The following is a 16,057-nucleotide window of genomic DNA, read 5'->3' as shown; positions in this document are numbered from 1 at the left end:
TGACACCATCTTGCATCTAATAGCTTTACCCGATTCACCACCGGTACATAGTCAACCGTTCCCACCTACCAACTCAAACATTCCCTCCTTCACTTTTGTTTCTTTGAGTAAGTATTTCAACTCCTTCTATCTTTGAAGTACTCACAATATTAAACTTGGAACTCATCAAGTTTCCATCAAAAGTCACTTTCTTTTCTGTTCAATTATTGGACTGTTCTCTTTCTCAGGTTTAGATTCCTCTTCTCAGTCCACCCCCTTTCAATCCATTTGTTATTTCTTAGCTAACAATGGTTTAACATTTTTTTGTGATTAGGCACAAAAACAATCTCCATCTGATTCAATCAAAGTCAATCGCTTTCATCCGATTCAATCAAAATCAATCGTTTTCATCCGATTCAATCGAAATCGATTGTTTTCATCCGATTCAATTGAAATCGATTGCTTTCATCGGATCCAATCGATATTGATCATTTCCAGACTCCATCTGATCCAATCAAAATCGATTGTCTCCATCTGATTCACCTAAACTCAATCATCTCAACTGTTCATCATTCAATCAAACCAAATTACACTGAATCTTTAGTTTCTAATCAAAACAATCAAAACAAGCCATCTCATTTATTAAATTCAAAACAATTCATTTCAATTTCTTCAAAGTAATGCAACTTTTTTATCTTTAGATTTATCCATTTAAATCACAATGATGATGTGGGATAAAACTTAATTCTTTCTTCCATGATGGTCAGATACCAGTACACGCAGAAGTCTCACAGGCCAATTTGATAGAGGATGGAATCAGATCTTGCATGTTCATTCTTCACTATGTGAATGCGGAACTACTTGATCTCCATTCCTCTATCAAATTGGTTTTGGATCATGATGATTCACGGTCACTGCTGAGGTTCAACTGTACCTGTCCTCCCCAAGACTGGGTTGGCTTCACGCACCAGATTCTTGTGGGTAGGGTCCGACGCAGACCTTACGCAAGCCTAATTATCATGATCCAAGTGTGGGATGGACACTGAAAGTGGGTGGCTATCTGACTATAAGGAATCTTTAACTGATGAGATTTTTCTGTGGATCAGTGATAAGGAGAAGTATAGAACATGAACAAGAAGTCTGCGTCATTTTTAGATGTTTATTATTGTTTCTCTCCTCAAATTGTTTCTTGATTTATTTCCCTAGTTCTAACTTGTAATTCACTTTGCACTTGTTCTAATTTATAATTACCTTTGCAAAAGAAGATGGGGCCCTAGATAAGGGCCCTTTTGGAACTCTTGCCAAAAAGTGTTACACAAAAACACTTTTTTGATCCACTGCTTTTTTAAGGGGCAGATCCAAAAAGCTAGAGTTGGTTCTACGCTTTACCAAACAGTCAATCAAAAAGCTTGACATAAACCATAATGATCTGTTGTTGACTCTTTTGCCATTTGGTAAAGTGTATATTGACATCATATAACAATTGAGAATGATTGGATTGGACATTCAATCTTAATGTTGTAGTCATCACTCAATCTCAACACCACCCATAGCCATTATGAAGTAGGCAAATCATCTGTCACATCAGAGGAAAGTATAATAAAAATCTGCAATGAAATTAAAAAATAGACCACTGAGAAATGGAGATGAGGAGTTGAAGGAGATAAAAGGACGTTGTCAAGAGGCTGTGGGGTGAAGTGGAAAAGTTGAATGAAATTGATGGAGTTCAATTATTGGATAGTCCGATCCGAACGCAATATTCTGGAGAAATTTACATTTGGTGTCATGTTGTGTCAGTATGACACTTCCTGGACGGTACGATGTACAAGATGACTCATGTTACGACACGGGATTTGTAAATCAAAAATCCATGTCGATGTGTGTCAGTATGAGTCGTGTCGTACGGTATTTGGCTTGGGGATGAATTTCGACCAAACATGACATGGAAAAATTACATGTTTTACCCATGTCATGTTTATATGTCAGTATGAGTCTACACGTACACCATAGTAGGAGGAGAAATCTGCTCTGCGCCACATTTTTAAACTTTGGGCCGACCCCGAGTTAGTCAGCCGCCGTCCTTCAGGCACGGTGATCTGACCCCGTGCGACGTGTGCTCCGGCAGTCTCTTCCACCGCCCGTAATGGACCGTAGAGTTGCTCTTCCGGTCCCAATCCGACCGCACGGGGCTTGATAAGCATCTTGTTGGCTTCCTCATCCCGTCTTTCCTTGTCGCCTCTTTTATGTCTGCTGAGCTTGTTTCTACTCCATAAATATAACTTCACCCACATTTCCTAGACAGACACCACCTTCTGGACCATGTCGAGCGCGCCAGACAATAGTCTCTCAAAGACTGCTTTCAAGTCTCTTCCCGCTGAAATCTTGGCCCAGATTTTCACTCTGTGTGAAAGCCAACTTGAAGTAGATGGAAGAGCGTTCCGACATCCCAATTATCAGCCTCTTTTCGACCTTCGTTTAGTTTGTAAATCTTGGTCAGATATCGCCCTACCAATTGCTTTCTCGTCGATCCGTATTACGAACACCATTCAAGCACAAAATTTCCTTCAGGATTGGAATACAATCTTTTCTTACATTCCTGACTCTCCACCTCGGCACTTTCCTGTTCGTCGACTTGAACTGGTCAATTTGGTTGAGGACATCATCGCAAAAGCAAACGAAAAACCTGACAAAGGCAAGAATGCCGCATCCCTTACATCTTGGTTATTCCTGACTCAAAAGTCTACAGTCAACAAATTCTGACAGAGTCCGGTTTTTGATTTGTATCGCACCGGGGGGGAAATAGCAGTAGGAGAAGCCAATGAAGTTGATCCTCGAGAGAACCAGCAGCGCTTGGCCAGCAACCCACATGTGTCTATCCACGAGGCTACCGAGTTGATACGACTATTCTGCGAGAACCTTGAAACACTCAAGTTGAGATTCTACTCATCAGTGAACTGTCCAAACCCACTAGTGAATGCTGTGAGGATTGCCAAATCGATCACAGAACTTATCGTAGAGTCTGATACTCCGGTGGGATCTTCAAACCTAGTCAATCTTCTAGAGGCCGTCCCTGATCTTGAAGAGTTAAGGATCGGATATACTGGTGTACCTTCCATGACGTTTTCAAAGTCAGCTCTGACAAAATTGCGCTATTTGGAATTCCTCTACGAATATTCGAAGGAAATAGAAGACACTCACGATGAAGTTAACCCTGACGATTATTCAGACCTCCGCGGGATTGTCAACATCTGTGAGAAGGCACGATCAAGCTTGAAGGTCATTGAATGCTACGCAGCTGATCAAAATGGTAGTGGACTTCTACCTGTGATAACAGCTGTTAAAGATACTTTGGAAGGCTTATTCACTGGCAGTATGTGTCATCAATGGCCCGGCGCCCCTCTTTTGTTGGAGTGTCCGCGGCTCTGTGTAGTTTCAACTGTTCCCTGGGATTCCATGTGTCTATACTTACCAAGCTTTGACGCATATGAAGGCTGGTTCTGTTGGCCAATACTTCGACATGCACGAACCCTGGTATTTCCTATTGAGTACACCCTTAGTTCATGGCTCCACTTCTTCGAGCATGCTCCCAAAGGAAAACGCTCCAACCCTTCAACTACATCACGCGAGGAGGGCCTTTTTCGAAATTTACCCAACTTGAGACAATGTCTTTTTCGAACTCGATCTGATGTCCGCTTCCCTCACCCAAGCCCTCTCCGAGATCGAAAGATTCCTCACTGCTTTCCTGAGAATGAGCTTCCTCTGAGCTTGATTCAAGACTTTGAAGCATATGGAATCAAATGTTTTGCAATTGATAACTTGAAGCCGGATGAGATCATGGTTAGTTCCTTCCCTGTAATCAACGCCCGTTCCCTTTGAATGCCTATATTCTGCTGATCTTGTTCAATTGCTGTGATTAATTAATAGGCATTGGATGCTAAATTAGACACTGATTGGGTTTAATGCGATGCCCACCATTTCCCTATGTCACAGTATTCCGGCCCATTGTTTGAGCGGGTGATTTCAGCAATGTACTGATGGCCAATGTACTGATGCACAGCTACATAATGTCGAGTGAACCGTGAACGATAACGTCAAGGCAGGCGAATTTTGAACCAAGATAACGAGGAAGATATGATGGCCGCACCTTGATTTGAACTGTTTAACACAATCTTTAGACTCTTATATGAAATTGTTGAATGAACATCGATTCACCTTCCTGAAACCCCCTGGCTGAGTCAAGCAAGTAGGCCATATCCAGTAAGTAGCCCATATCCAGTCAAGATTATCAAAGCAAGAGTATCTCCCGCAATGCCCGTAAATTTCTCTGTAAGCTGGTAATTAGTACGGACTATGTAAGCCATGTACAATAGCGTACAGCGAAAACCTTGATCAGCATCCCTAGGCTGCATTTCAACATTTTTGAAATGGGTTTTTTGCTTCAACCTAAAAGAGGAATTAATAGCATAGTACAAGAAAGTGACCACACGATAAAGAATAAATTGCAACTAACGCAATTCTTGAGTAATCCTTTCGAAAGCAAAACGTATTCTGCGACAAAACTTGGACGCCTATATGCCTTCAAAAGCTAAGAATTGAAGATGACGATGTAGATAGACGTGTTTGCTTAACGAATGAAAATCTTGATCAGCCATCTAATCATCAAGATAAATGAACTAGATCGATTGATTTTACGATTTTCAACTACAAAAATGTAACCTTTGCATAGTTCCTCTAGCCTTATCAATCAATCGCCAGGCTCTAACCATGAGGTCATCAAAGAAATAATTGAAACTTATCAATCAACTTTCTCAATGTATTTCTATAATCCCGTTCATGGTCTCCTTCAACTGCGCCTCGATCTCATCGACAGCTCCCTCGGGGGTGGTGTCTAAATAGTCGATCTGAGACTTCTTTGAGGGGCAGGGGAAGATCCGGGGGTCAATATTGATTGGTAAGAGCTTCCGCAGGATGTAAGGCTATGATTTTAATCATGAGGACCGATCAAATACGAAATTGGAGAAAGTGTTTTGATGAGCAGTCAAACTGAAGTTGAAACTTGAAGCGTGTTTTCGAATTTGAACAATTCAGATGTGGAAAATATTATTGTAATATGAAAACAGCGTAAATCAGGAGAAAAGTTTGACGCAGTGTAGATCATAGACATGATTGGAAAAGTTTTTGAGTAAGAAGGTGGAAAGATGAGTTGCGAGTTTTGAATGCGTGATAAGTTTTATAAAATACTGATTTAGAGACTTCTTGGAAGTTTGCATAGCCTCGGATTCCTTGTTTTGAGCAGCAAGTTTCGATGAGGGCCTTTGAAATGAAAGTGGAGGATATATAAAGGGATCGAAATGGATGTTATTTGATGACTCCTCACCTTCGCAGAAAAAATTTTGAATTTTTTTGCAAAGAGAGTACTTGCTTGTTTTCATCGTTCAGATAGAGATTTACAAAAAAAGATGACGCAGATCACCATTTCAACGATCATGATATGTTTCTGGGTTGGAGCTAAGATGGGATTAGCTTGGCCAGGCGGAGTGCCACAACCAGAGTTATACAATACCTCACATCATCCACCAAATCAATCGAATCACACTATTGGTCCGGGCCATCAAGATTTTCAAACGCAGCTTGTACTTCAGACTCAAACTTCCACTTTACCTTCGGGTTCAGTGATTTATACCCGATCAAATGGACAAGCATATGCACAACCGACTGCTACTCAACGAGTTGGAGAGGATGGTGAGTGATTTTAATCTAGGAGTCATTTGATGCATTGTCCTTATAGTACATTGAACGATAAAATGTGGTACAATTAGGCCCGGTCTTATTGCAGGACATTCACTTGATTGAAAACTTGGCCAGTCTTGTACGTGAAAGAATTCCAGAACGAGTGGTGCATGCAAAAGGAGGTAAGTTTATCAAATGTTTACTTCAGTTGAGTTTCTAATATTTACAGTTGATGCAAACTTATGGAACATTTTAATTTCCATTTTGATAATCTAAGCTGGAGCCCATGGTGTCTTTACGGTGACGACTGATTTTGCAAAAAATCATACGATGATGGACCTCTTTTCAGAAAGTGCGTTTAAAATCATCTCCTTTGGTCTCACATCAAATACTCTATAAGCATAAAACTTGAAAGATGTACTAAACTGACGAATTCGGTGATATTTATCGTTACCAGTTGGAAAGAAAACTCCTATAAGCGTTCGGTTCTCGACTATAGCTGGTGAAAGTGGATCGTCTGACCAAGAGCGTGATCCTAGGTAAGAACTCTTTTGCACAAAATTACATTGATAATTCAACTCTGACTCTTGATTATGATACACAGGGGAGTGGCTGTCAAGTAAGTCGCCAGTTTTTTTTGAGTTTGAGTGAAGCGCTAAAGTTTGAACACCAGATTTCGAACAGGAAAAGGGATTTGGGATCTCGTCAGTAAGTGTCTTGATAGATTGTCAAATATATTCATTCGGTAATTGATGACATCAATGTTTTGCATTGGCTCCTTCTATTAAAAGTGAACAATAGTCCGGTTTTCTTTTGTGAGTGAATGGAAAGATGAAATTAATATTCTTTGAACAAAGCTCTGAGAAAAAACATTCTTGGACTTATAGTAAGAGATCCAGCGCTCTTTCCACTTTTTACCCACACGCAGAAGCGCAATCCTCAGACTCATCTCAAAGACCCCAACATGTATTGGTAAGTCATGATAGCAGTTCTGGAATTCTACACCTATCATAACAAAGAGAGAAAAGTGTACTCATGATGTTCACTGTTTTAAACGTTTAAAATAGGGATTATTTGGGATCCCATCCAGAATCACTTTATGAATTTGTGAGAGTCTTCACTGACCTAGGAACTCCTGATGGTAAGCAAGAACCCATCTTGTTTGCTCAACAATCTTGAATTATCTCTCTCAAATCCTCATTCATTCTTTTCCGCTCTGTACAGGTTTTGTCAATATGGATGCATGGGCAGGACATTCTTATAGATGGGTAAAAGCTGATGGTCAGGAGATTATCATGACAATCTAAACTTTGAAAAAGTATCGATAAGCTGAAATGGTTTACATTTTTTTAAAAAGGAACTTGGGTATATGTCAAGATTGTAGCTATAAGTCAACAAGGTGTTCATAACTTAACAGCCTCTGCTGCCACACACATCTCGGGCACAAATCCTGATTATGCAACCCAGGTGAGTTAAGGCTCTTTACACCGGACCCGGTACTTGAAAATATCATATCTAATTCATTTCATTTTCATTATCTAGGATCTATACCAACGCATTGATCAGGGTCAATTTCCATCATGGAAACTTTTGGCACAAGTTTTGACTCCAGCTGAGGCTGAAAAATTCAAATACAATGTTCTTGATGTGACCAGTTGAGTGGTTTTCTTTGAAAGAATCTACAACACCAAGATAGGTCTAAACAGATCTTGTTATACTTTAGAGGAATGGCCTGTTGATATGGTTCCGCCACATGAGATTGGAGAATTTGTTCTCAATCAAGTGCGTGTATTAAGGTTTCATTTTCTTGACCAGGAGATAAATAACTAAATCACTCAATTTTCTTGTTCTTGTTACACTCTTGATATCTTAGAATCCAGAAAACTATTTTGCAGAGGTGAGTTAGTGTTACATCAAGATTATGCCAACTTTGAAACTCAACAATGGTTATGATTCTTAACATTTTGTAGATTGAGCAACTTGCTTTTTCACCTTCAAACCTTGTGGATGGTTGGGAGCCAAGTGCGGACCCAGTACTTCAAGCCAGACTCTTTGCATACCCTGATGCACAGGTAAGCTGATTGAACATGGCTGAAATTACTTTGAAGTTTTGGACTCACTCATTTCTGTTATACATTTGTTCTGAAAGAGATATCGCCTTGGTACCAACTTCAACCAAATTCCAATCAATTGTCCAATGAATCCAGTTGGTGAGTATCTCCAAGAATTTACTATTGTAATCACAATACACTGATTCCTTGTGATATTGTTGCTTATCACATGACTTTGATTGAACAGCCAACTTTCAACGCGATGGGCAAGCTTCTTATTTAGGAAATCAAGGATCAAGAGCCAATTATCTTTCAAGCTTTCAAAGTATCAATCTTCCACCTAGTCCATATGATGTTTCAAATCACACTGCATGGGTAGGTGGTGCGGTGAGATCGATGAGTCAGGTTTGTCATTTCATGACATGTTTTTGAAAGATTAGAAAATAGTTCTAACTTCACAATACCTCCCCTTAAAAATAATCAGGTCACAGAAATTGACTTTGAACAACCTCGCCACTTTTTGAGTACTCTGAGCGAAGAACAGAAAAATCATTTTATCAGGTAAGAATCAAATTTTCATCCTAATCCAATCCCCATTCACTTGAATTCGATCAAATATAAGGTAGAACATCAGAACTAATCTATCTTTTCATCTTCATCAGCAATGTGGCTTCCAGTTTATCAAAAGTTACCAATTCACGCGTGAAATCTGATGTCTTGGAAGTCTTTTCTAGACTTGATGAAAACTTGAGCAAGTTGATCAATCAAAATATTCAGACATCCACTTGAGCTTGTTGAGAACTTATTTCTCAATTTGTTGAATGAGACCTAGAAGTTATTCAAATTGGATGAAGTTGCTTGTTATTCTTGTTTATCTATTTGTATCATTGATTTTCTCAATATTTTACATGATTTTATGTCCTGTGATATACACATTTGGAATATAACCCGGTGCTTGTGAAAGTTCTGGTAAGAAAAAAGATCAGGCAGTTTGATATAGAGAAATAATAACAACCGACAAAAGAGGGTATTCTACATATGGATCTGAAGGGCTCAACAGTCGCGTCATGGTGTAAGAAAAGATATATCACCAATGCTCCTTGAAGTAAATAGCGTCTATACGCGTCATGACAATGTGCCTAAGTGATCACTTCGTGACACTACTTATATCAACACATCTGGGTGTCTTCTTATCTTTACATTGATGCTTTTCGGGAAAGGGGAACTTTCTTTTGTCATCAGGACACCTAGCCTGGTTTCCAATATAATCGACACCCATGCAAGTCAATTCCACCTCTTTACCTCCACAAGTCGCCTTTGTAAAATTTTCCCCTTCACATCCCAATTGCCGTTTCGTACCCTGATTAGCGTCACAACATCTGATGAACTTCCCAATTGGCTCTTGTACCACTGGTAAATCTTGAATGGTATTCGGTCCTGAAATGTCTACGCATCTAGGAGTTTTGGTGCCTTCACATCGACTTTTGTCTGGAAAGGCGTACTTCCTCGGATCGTTCGGACACTTTGCCTGATTACCGAGATAATCAACTTTCTCACAAGAAAGTTCAACATTTTTACCCTGACAGTTTGCAACATGAAAATTGTCGCCAACACATCCCAGCTGCTGTTCTGGGCCCTTATTAGCGTCACAACACCTGATGAATGTTCCGATTGAAATCACTTGATAGACTAGCCCTGAGAGAGTCAAGCACATTAGAAGCAATGTCGTATGACTGTCCATCATCTATATAAAAAGGAACAACATCTCTTAATTATTGAAATGTGTTTTTTAAGATGGGGAAATATATTGACCATCTTATCTTTGGTTTGTTGGGTCTCTGATTGGTCCAATGATGCCACCAGGGCCGTGTGCATGCTTGTCTTGGTTTCGTAAACTTTGCCGCAAAGAGTTGCTCAGGCTTTTGTCGAAAAGTTACAATCACAAAGAACTCACTTGCGTTCTTACGATGAAGATAAATGTGAGAACCGGTCTCTCAATGATAGTTATATTCTCAACCAGCGAGTTAGCAAGTGAAATTGACCGATCGCAAGGATTGATGGATTAATCCGAAACTTTCAATGAGATTTTCAGAATGCTATTATGGTATGGTATGAAGATAGCAAAAGAATTACGTGTGATTGGTCAGGATGTTCTATAAAAGAAAGAAAAATATCAAGCTCGCTTAGTCATTAGAATGCCTGATCTGCTCTTAAATCACAAAAATGCGAAGAATATGAAGTCAAGTAGCAACCGGGATGTCTACAATCGGGCGGTGTAGAACTCGTGCTACCTCTCATATCAGTGGGACAGGCGAAACTCGGCAACAGTCTCTGGAATGACCTTGACTTTCAGATGCCGAGATTTTCTCCAAGCACGGTAGGTAGACTCGACTCTCAAAACTCGATTGGCAGTGAAGGCGGCACGCGAGTGAGAAGCTGATAAGCCCTGACCATGTTATTGATCATCCTGACAACGCACTTCCGTAAGCACAAGTCAAGGAAGCAAGGATCAACACTTTTTCAAAAAACTCATTGTTAAAACAGCGGTACATGTCGTGCTGCATCATTTTGTTTGATGTGCCTTTGAAGGCACCTACTGCAACTTTGTTGGCTTCAATTCGGACTACTTTGAGGACTTTAGACACTTTCTTGCTAGTTTTTTGAGTTAGCCACATGATGCTAATATATAGGAGCCTTGGGATCAGGACCACTTTAATCTGTGTTTTTATTTCTTTTGTTGTGTTGCAAGTCCTGAGTAACACTTGTTGATTCTTCAAAGTTATTGGAGAGTGAGTTTGGCCACTGTTTTCATATGTTGGATGGCGCTTTTAAATGTGAGTTTAGGCTCAAGCTGAAGACCCAGCCACCTTACTTTGTTTTTGGGATATAATCAAGTGTCACCAAATAAGAAAGATGGGAGCGTTGGGTTACGTTTAGTGGATGAATGCATAAATTGTGCCTTCTTGCAGTCAAAGATTGCTCAGTGCTCTTTGATAAAAAGTATGTTTGAAGGTTCCTTCGTGATTGCTCAGGGTGGGGTCGAGTTTTATGCTGGACAATCAGCCACGTGGCCAAAGAAATCATGACTCGGACCTGGTGTCACGTCTGTGTCACGTGTGCAAGACGTGCGGGGAATCAGGATAGAAAGAAGAAAAAAAGTACAAAAAAAAAGGTAAACAAGAGAATCGAGAAAACCACAAGAGGTAAAGCGAGATCAAGATTGGTTATCAGTGAAGTGTCGTTAGGTCTGGAAGTAGTTTGATTCATAAACTGACTCGTCTGAGAGGAGTGGAAAGAGTAAGTCAAGTCAGTCAAAATCAGAATTCTAGACTGAGCAGCTAATGGAGTTTGATATGACGAATAGATGGAAATATCAAGGAGAACATCATTAATGAACTAAATGATGTCAAAAGCACACCATCAGTCACCAACTCAGCATCATCGTCAACAACAACATTCTCATTCACGAAACTAGTTACGATCGATACCAACTTCAAAACTTATCATCATCCCAATCCTCAGACTCAATTCAAGTCTTCAGACTCATAGACCTTTGATCGAAAGGATACCCTCTCGGTCGAGAAAAGCCTACCATCAAAATCAAAATCATGAAGAGACCATCAATCTCATCAATCCTGAGCAATCCAAATCGACCATCACATCAACCGATTTATCATCAAGATTTAAATCAAAGTAACATTAGTGTAGACTCTAATCAATCAAACCCATCAAATCAAATCAATAATCCTCATCAACATCATAGATCATCACAATCTTATTCATCTTGTTCATATTCATATTCTTCAAATCAAGATCAACTTCGATTCAATTCAAATCAATTAGCTGATCTCGCACTCTCCAGTATATCTCAACCTGAACCTTTTTCACACAATAATCCTTTACAATCAATCTCATCACCTAGATCGATCTCAAGTTCTGATGCTTCATCAACTTCTGATTTCTCAACCTCTCATCAATCCACATCACTCTTGAGAACACCCTCATCGCCACAGCAGCCAAAATCATTTCAAGATCAGCATCATCAACTCACTCCTTTGATCTCACGACCATTCAGAATCATTAACAATTCAATCTCAACCAACCATGATAACCTCAACGCAAACTATGGGTCTATTCCAACAACCCATCAAAATGATACGACTCCAACCAAGAACAAACCATCCAAATCAAACCATCTCATCAAGAACGCATCCAATCAGATTCCAATCATCTTAGGTTATATACCAGCTGTCATCTTGGGATTAATGATGAATATCTTAGATGGTGTTAGTTACGGTCTGATCATCTTTCCTAATCAATCTCATCAAGCTTTTGATGGTTTAGGTTCGATTGGGATTTCAATGTTTTTCTTATCTTGTATTATCTCTCAATTGGTCTATTCATTAGGTGCAAGTGCTTTTAAAGGTGGTCAGTTTCAAAATTTAACTTTTAATTTCCTTCAAAATATCTTTCTCAATTGATTTTTGATTGATGATGATTTTTTTTTGCAAAACAATGATTAGGTAATGGATCCATGATGATTGAAAGTATTCCATTCATGCATGTGATTGCCAATAAGATTGCAGATCAAATTGGAGATTCAAATCCTGATGCAATCTTAGCTACTACTTTAATGGCTTTTGCGTTTTCGACTTTTTTAACTGGTTTAGCTTTCTTCAGTTTAGGAGCACTTAAGCTTGGTAATTTAATGGGATGTAAGTTGAAATCTTATCTTTTGATTTATGAAGTTCGAATTTATCAACCTGACCTTTTGTTTCTTCTCTATAGTCTTTCCAAGGCATATCTTGGTTGGTTGTATTGGATCAGTTGGAGTTTTCTTATTCTTGACAGGGTATGTGTATCTTCATTGATATTTTCCATTTCAATGATGTAACAATTTCTTGACCCTCACTAACAATGACCTATATACGTAGAGTCCAAGTTACTGCTCAATTTCCAGATGCCATTGGATTAAATTTTGATACCTTTGCTCATCTCTCCAAACCTGAGATCATCCCACTTTGGGTAAGTCATCTTTTAATTCTACCTTTGTCCATATATATATTGTCTCAAAATAAATCCATCTTCTATAGATTGTACCCTTATCACTAGCTATGATCCTTCGAGTTCTTTCGGCTATAATCACCCATCCCTTCTTCGTTCCGACTTATTTCATCATTATCCCAATAGGATTTTATATCATCACCAGTTTAATTCTCAAGGTCCCAATCGAAAACCTTAGATCATCAGGTTGGATCTTCAATCTACCAGCTCCTAATAACTCAACTGCTCCAACTGGTCCATTAAGTTTTTATAGTTATTTCAAATTCAGAGAAATTAATTGGTCAGTTTTTCAACAAACTCTGACTAGTCAATTAGCTATGGTGATCTTTGGATTACTTCATGGTTCGTTCCCTCGACTTTTTACTTTTTACTTTTGATTAAACAATGCGATTGATTGATGCTTTGAATTTATAGTGCCACTTAATGTACCTGCTCTTTCGATTTCACTCGGAATGGATGATATCGATATTGATAGAGAATTGATTGCTCATGGGATTTCGAATACAGTCGCATCTCTATTCGGTACAGTCTCAAAGTCAGTCTTTCAACTTTATCCACCTCACAAAGATCAAAATCACATAATTAATGGCTTATCAAAATTGTCCCTTCCGACAAAAGTTATCTCTGCTATGTCAACTCAGTGTTGTTTGTCAAAGTAGGAGGAGATTCAAGAGTTGCAGGATTAATGTTATCGATCGGAATGATTGGTATCTTCGCTATCGGTCCTCAACCGATTGCTTTCTTACCAGTTTGTGTGGTAGGCGCTTTGATCTTTTTGTTGGGATTTGATCTACTGAAAGAAGCGGTTTGGGATACTTGGTGGAAAGTGAGTTGGGCTGAGTATGGAACGTGAGTAATGTTCTTCAATTATACCATCACAAATGAGTGAATTTGACAAGAAATTCACTTTGGTTTGTGGGTCGATTTGAATAGCATATGGGCTATCATTATCGCCGGTATGTTGTTTTGTCGTATGTACTTGTTTTGTTGATGCATACTTAGTATGATTTGTTTTTGTTTCCAGCGACTTGGCATGATTTTGTTGTCGGACTGGTGGTAGGAATCATCCTGGCTTGTATCTCATTTGTCGTAACCGTCTCACAACATCGTGCGATCAGGAGTGTTATGGATGGAAGATTGGCTCGATCGACTGTGAGAAGACATCCGACTCAACACGAATTCTTGAAAAGAATCGGTTCACAAATGTGAGTAACGACCGCTTTATTTCATCGAAAGAGAAATGACTAATAAATTCAATCTATCGTACTAGACGTGTGATCAAACTTCAAGGTCATTTATTCTTTGGAACGATCTCTGAATGTGAAAAGACGATGAAAGGTTTCTTTGAGTCAGGAAGAGAAATCCAACATTTAGTTTTAGATTTAACATCAGTGGATAGTATTGATTTTAGTGCAATTGAAGGATTATTGAGAATCGAAAGATTATTGAAACTTAGAGGGATCATCTTTGTGATTGGTGGTGCGAGTGATAAGATTGGTAAAGCTTTGAGGAGTGTTGGACTTTGGAATGGATTTAGAGATCAAATTGAAGTATTTGAAACTTTAAATCAAGCTCTTGAGGTTTGTTAATTTTCTTGCTTTTGACTTTTCTTGACTTCATTTTCAAAGCATTCAATCAACTTTTTTTTGCGGGGTGTGTAACAGTTTTGTGAGAATGTACATCTTAGAAGTTTATATCCTACTGAATTGATCTTGTCACCTGGATTTCAACAACAATCTAATCAAAATAAACCGAAACAAGCTTTACTTAGATCAAGTTTTTCAGGAGAACATAATGAAGAACAAGGATCTCCAAGGAATACGTTCAGGTTATTAGCAGCTAAAGACCTTATGAGCTCAGGTTCGTTTTGTCTTACACAACTTTTCTTGTCTTTTCTTCTTTTGTTAATACATGTTTAATCTTTTTTTTTCTTAGCTGGGATGATCACCCCTCAACAACATCATTCGAGTTTACAACCTACTCAATTATTGTTTCAAACCTTTAGACCATTCTTACCTGAATTAAATCAAGACTTTTGGAAAATGTAATGTGATACTCATTTTGAAGATCACCTTGCTTGAATTCTAAGATTAATTATTGTTTCTTTTGCTTCGGGATTGGTTTGTTAGTATTGCACCTTATTTCAAGAGGATTGAGATGAGGAAAGGAGAAGTTTTATGGGAAATTGGATCTAACCCAGATTGGTAAGAAATAGGAATTCTAATCTAGTCTGTTGATGAGTTTAACTAACCTTTCCTTTGATTTGTTTTGCTATAAAAGTTTTTATTTGATTGAAACTGGAATCTTAAGAGCTACTTATGGACAATGGCCCACCTTGAAAACCGAAATAGAAGAAAGTATGTTACCAGGTACGATAGCAGGGGACCATACTTTTTTATCAATCTTACCTCGGAATACAAAAGTGATGGTAGAATCTGAAGTGATTGTATTATGGGAAATGAGAAAATCAAATTGGGATTTAGATGTGATTGGAAGTGAGAGAAGAGAATTGATTAGTAGAGGGATGTTGAGGATGGCAGCTGTTGAAGAAGAAGTTTTGATTGGTCATCTTTTGACTAGGTTTTGATGAACCAAACCTTTTGTTTGTGACTATTTTGTTCTTTTGTTTGTTCTTTTGTTCTTTTGTTTTGTTTTTTGGTTGAAAAGTAAGTTGGATTGTTTAATTTAATATCAAGTGTTTTTTCTCTAATACAATTTTGTATTTCGAACTTCATTTAGTACTTGTTTTATCTTTTAAATCATTTTTGATTTTTGCTTTTTCATTTGAATTCTTTATACGCTTTTCAGGTTTTGAAATTGGATTTGCAACATATTGAAATAGACTCAAGTGATGAACATGAGATGATCAACATATCTATAACATTTTAACTAGAAGCTCATGCGCACCAGATGATCCTCAAACAACAAGATCTCATGGCATATCTTCCATTAGGCTTGTTTTTATATTGCAGTACTTGATTTAATTCTTTCCACTGATGTGGTGTGGTTGATCAATTGTTTTTTGGGATCACAAGTTGTTTGATGACCAACTCAGTGGAACAAACTTTATGTCCCTTGAGCCAGAGTGTGTTATTAGTTATGTAGAGTCACCAAGTGTATACATGCATTTGCAGTGGCTGTTTTGTGAGTGTAGCCAATGCCATGTGTTTACCACATGAGTCTGACTCTGAGTAACAAATGTTGCATTGATGTGGCTTGGGTGAGATTTTATT

General features: G+C 38.5%; 4 protein-coding genes across 4 annotated transcripts; 2 read left to right on the top strand and 2 right to left on the bottom strand.

The window, feature by feature from the left end:
- Positions 1-3,459: 3,459 nt before the first annotated feature.
- MELLADRAFT_57193 (uncharacterized protein) lies at positions 3,460-4,195 on the bottom strand (the record flags this gene model as incomplete). Its single annotated transcript, XM_007414407.1, has 2 exons — positions 3,460-3,817; positions 3,905-4,195. The coding sequence occupies one exon, from the start codon at positions 3,764-3,766 to the stop codon at positions 3,593-3,595; it is 174 nt and encodes a 57-aa protein (XP_007414469.1).
- A 1,297-nt stretch (positions 4,196-5,492) lies between these two features.
- Positions 5,493-8,192, top strand: MELLADRAFT_38712 (uncharacterized protein; the record flags this gene model as incomplete). Its single annotated transcript, XM_007414464.1, has 16 exons — positions 5,493-5,721; positions 5,799-5,891; positions 5,987-6,061; positions 6,167-6,248; positions 6,371-6,417; positions 6,501-6,524; positions 6,597-6,681; positions 6,777-6,850; positions 6,934-6,990; positions 7,067-7,176; positions 7,252-7,363; positions 7,433-7,491; positions 7,583-7,606; positions 7,680-7,781; positions 7,859-7,919; positions 8,008-8,192. 16 exons carry the CDS (start codon positions 5,493-5,495, stop codon positions 8,190-8,192), a joined length of 1,419 nt encoding a protein of 472 aa, XP_007414526.1.
- A 715-nt stretch (positions 8,193-8,907) lies between these two features.
- On the bottom strand, positions 8,908-9,504 carry MELLADRAFT_124035 (uncharacterized protein; the record flags this gene model as incomplete). Its single annotated transcript, XM_007414406.1, has 1 exon — positions 8,908-9,504. The coding sequence occupies one exon, from the start codon at positions 9,502-9,504 to the stop codon at positions 8,908-8,910; it is 597 nt and encodes a 198-aa protein (XP_007414468.1).
- A 1,420-nt stretch (positions 9,505-10,924) lies between these two features.
- Positions 10,925-15,692, top strand: MELLADRAFT_117613 (uncharacterized protein; the record flags this gene model as incomplete). The annotated part of the gene is made up of 15 exons (XM_007414465.1): positions 10,925-11,057; positions 11,125-12,188; positions 12,284-12,475; positions 12,549-12,612; positions 12,695-12,785; positions 12,854-13,166; positions 13,239-13,359; positions 13,443-13,673; positions 13,758-13,780; positions 13,849-14,029; positions 14,095-14,404; positions 14,489-14,684; positions 14,760-14,868; positions 14,954-15,028; positions 15,105-15,692. The coding sequence occupies 14 exons, from the start codon at positions 11,369-11,371 to the stop codon at positions 15,409-15,411; spliced, it is 3,033 nt and encodes a 1,010-aa protein (XP_007414527.1).
- Positions 15,693-16,057: the final 365 nt, after the last annotated feature.

The sequence above is a fragment of the Melampsora larici-populina genome, assembly GCF_000204055.1.
Source record: "Melampsora larici-populina 98AG31 unplaced genomic scaffold MELLAscaffold_43, whole genome shotgun sequence".
Lineage (NCBI taxonomy): Eukaryota > Fungi > Basidiomycota > Pucciniomycetes > Pucciniales > Melampsoraceae > Melampsora > Melampsora laricis-populina.
This window is presented reverse-complemented; position numbering and strand designations above follow the sequence as displayed.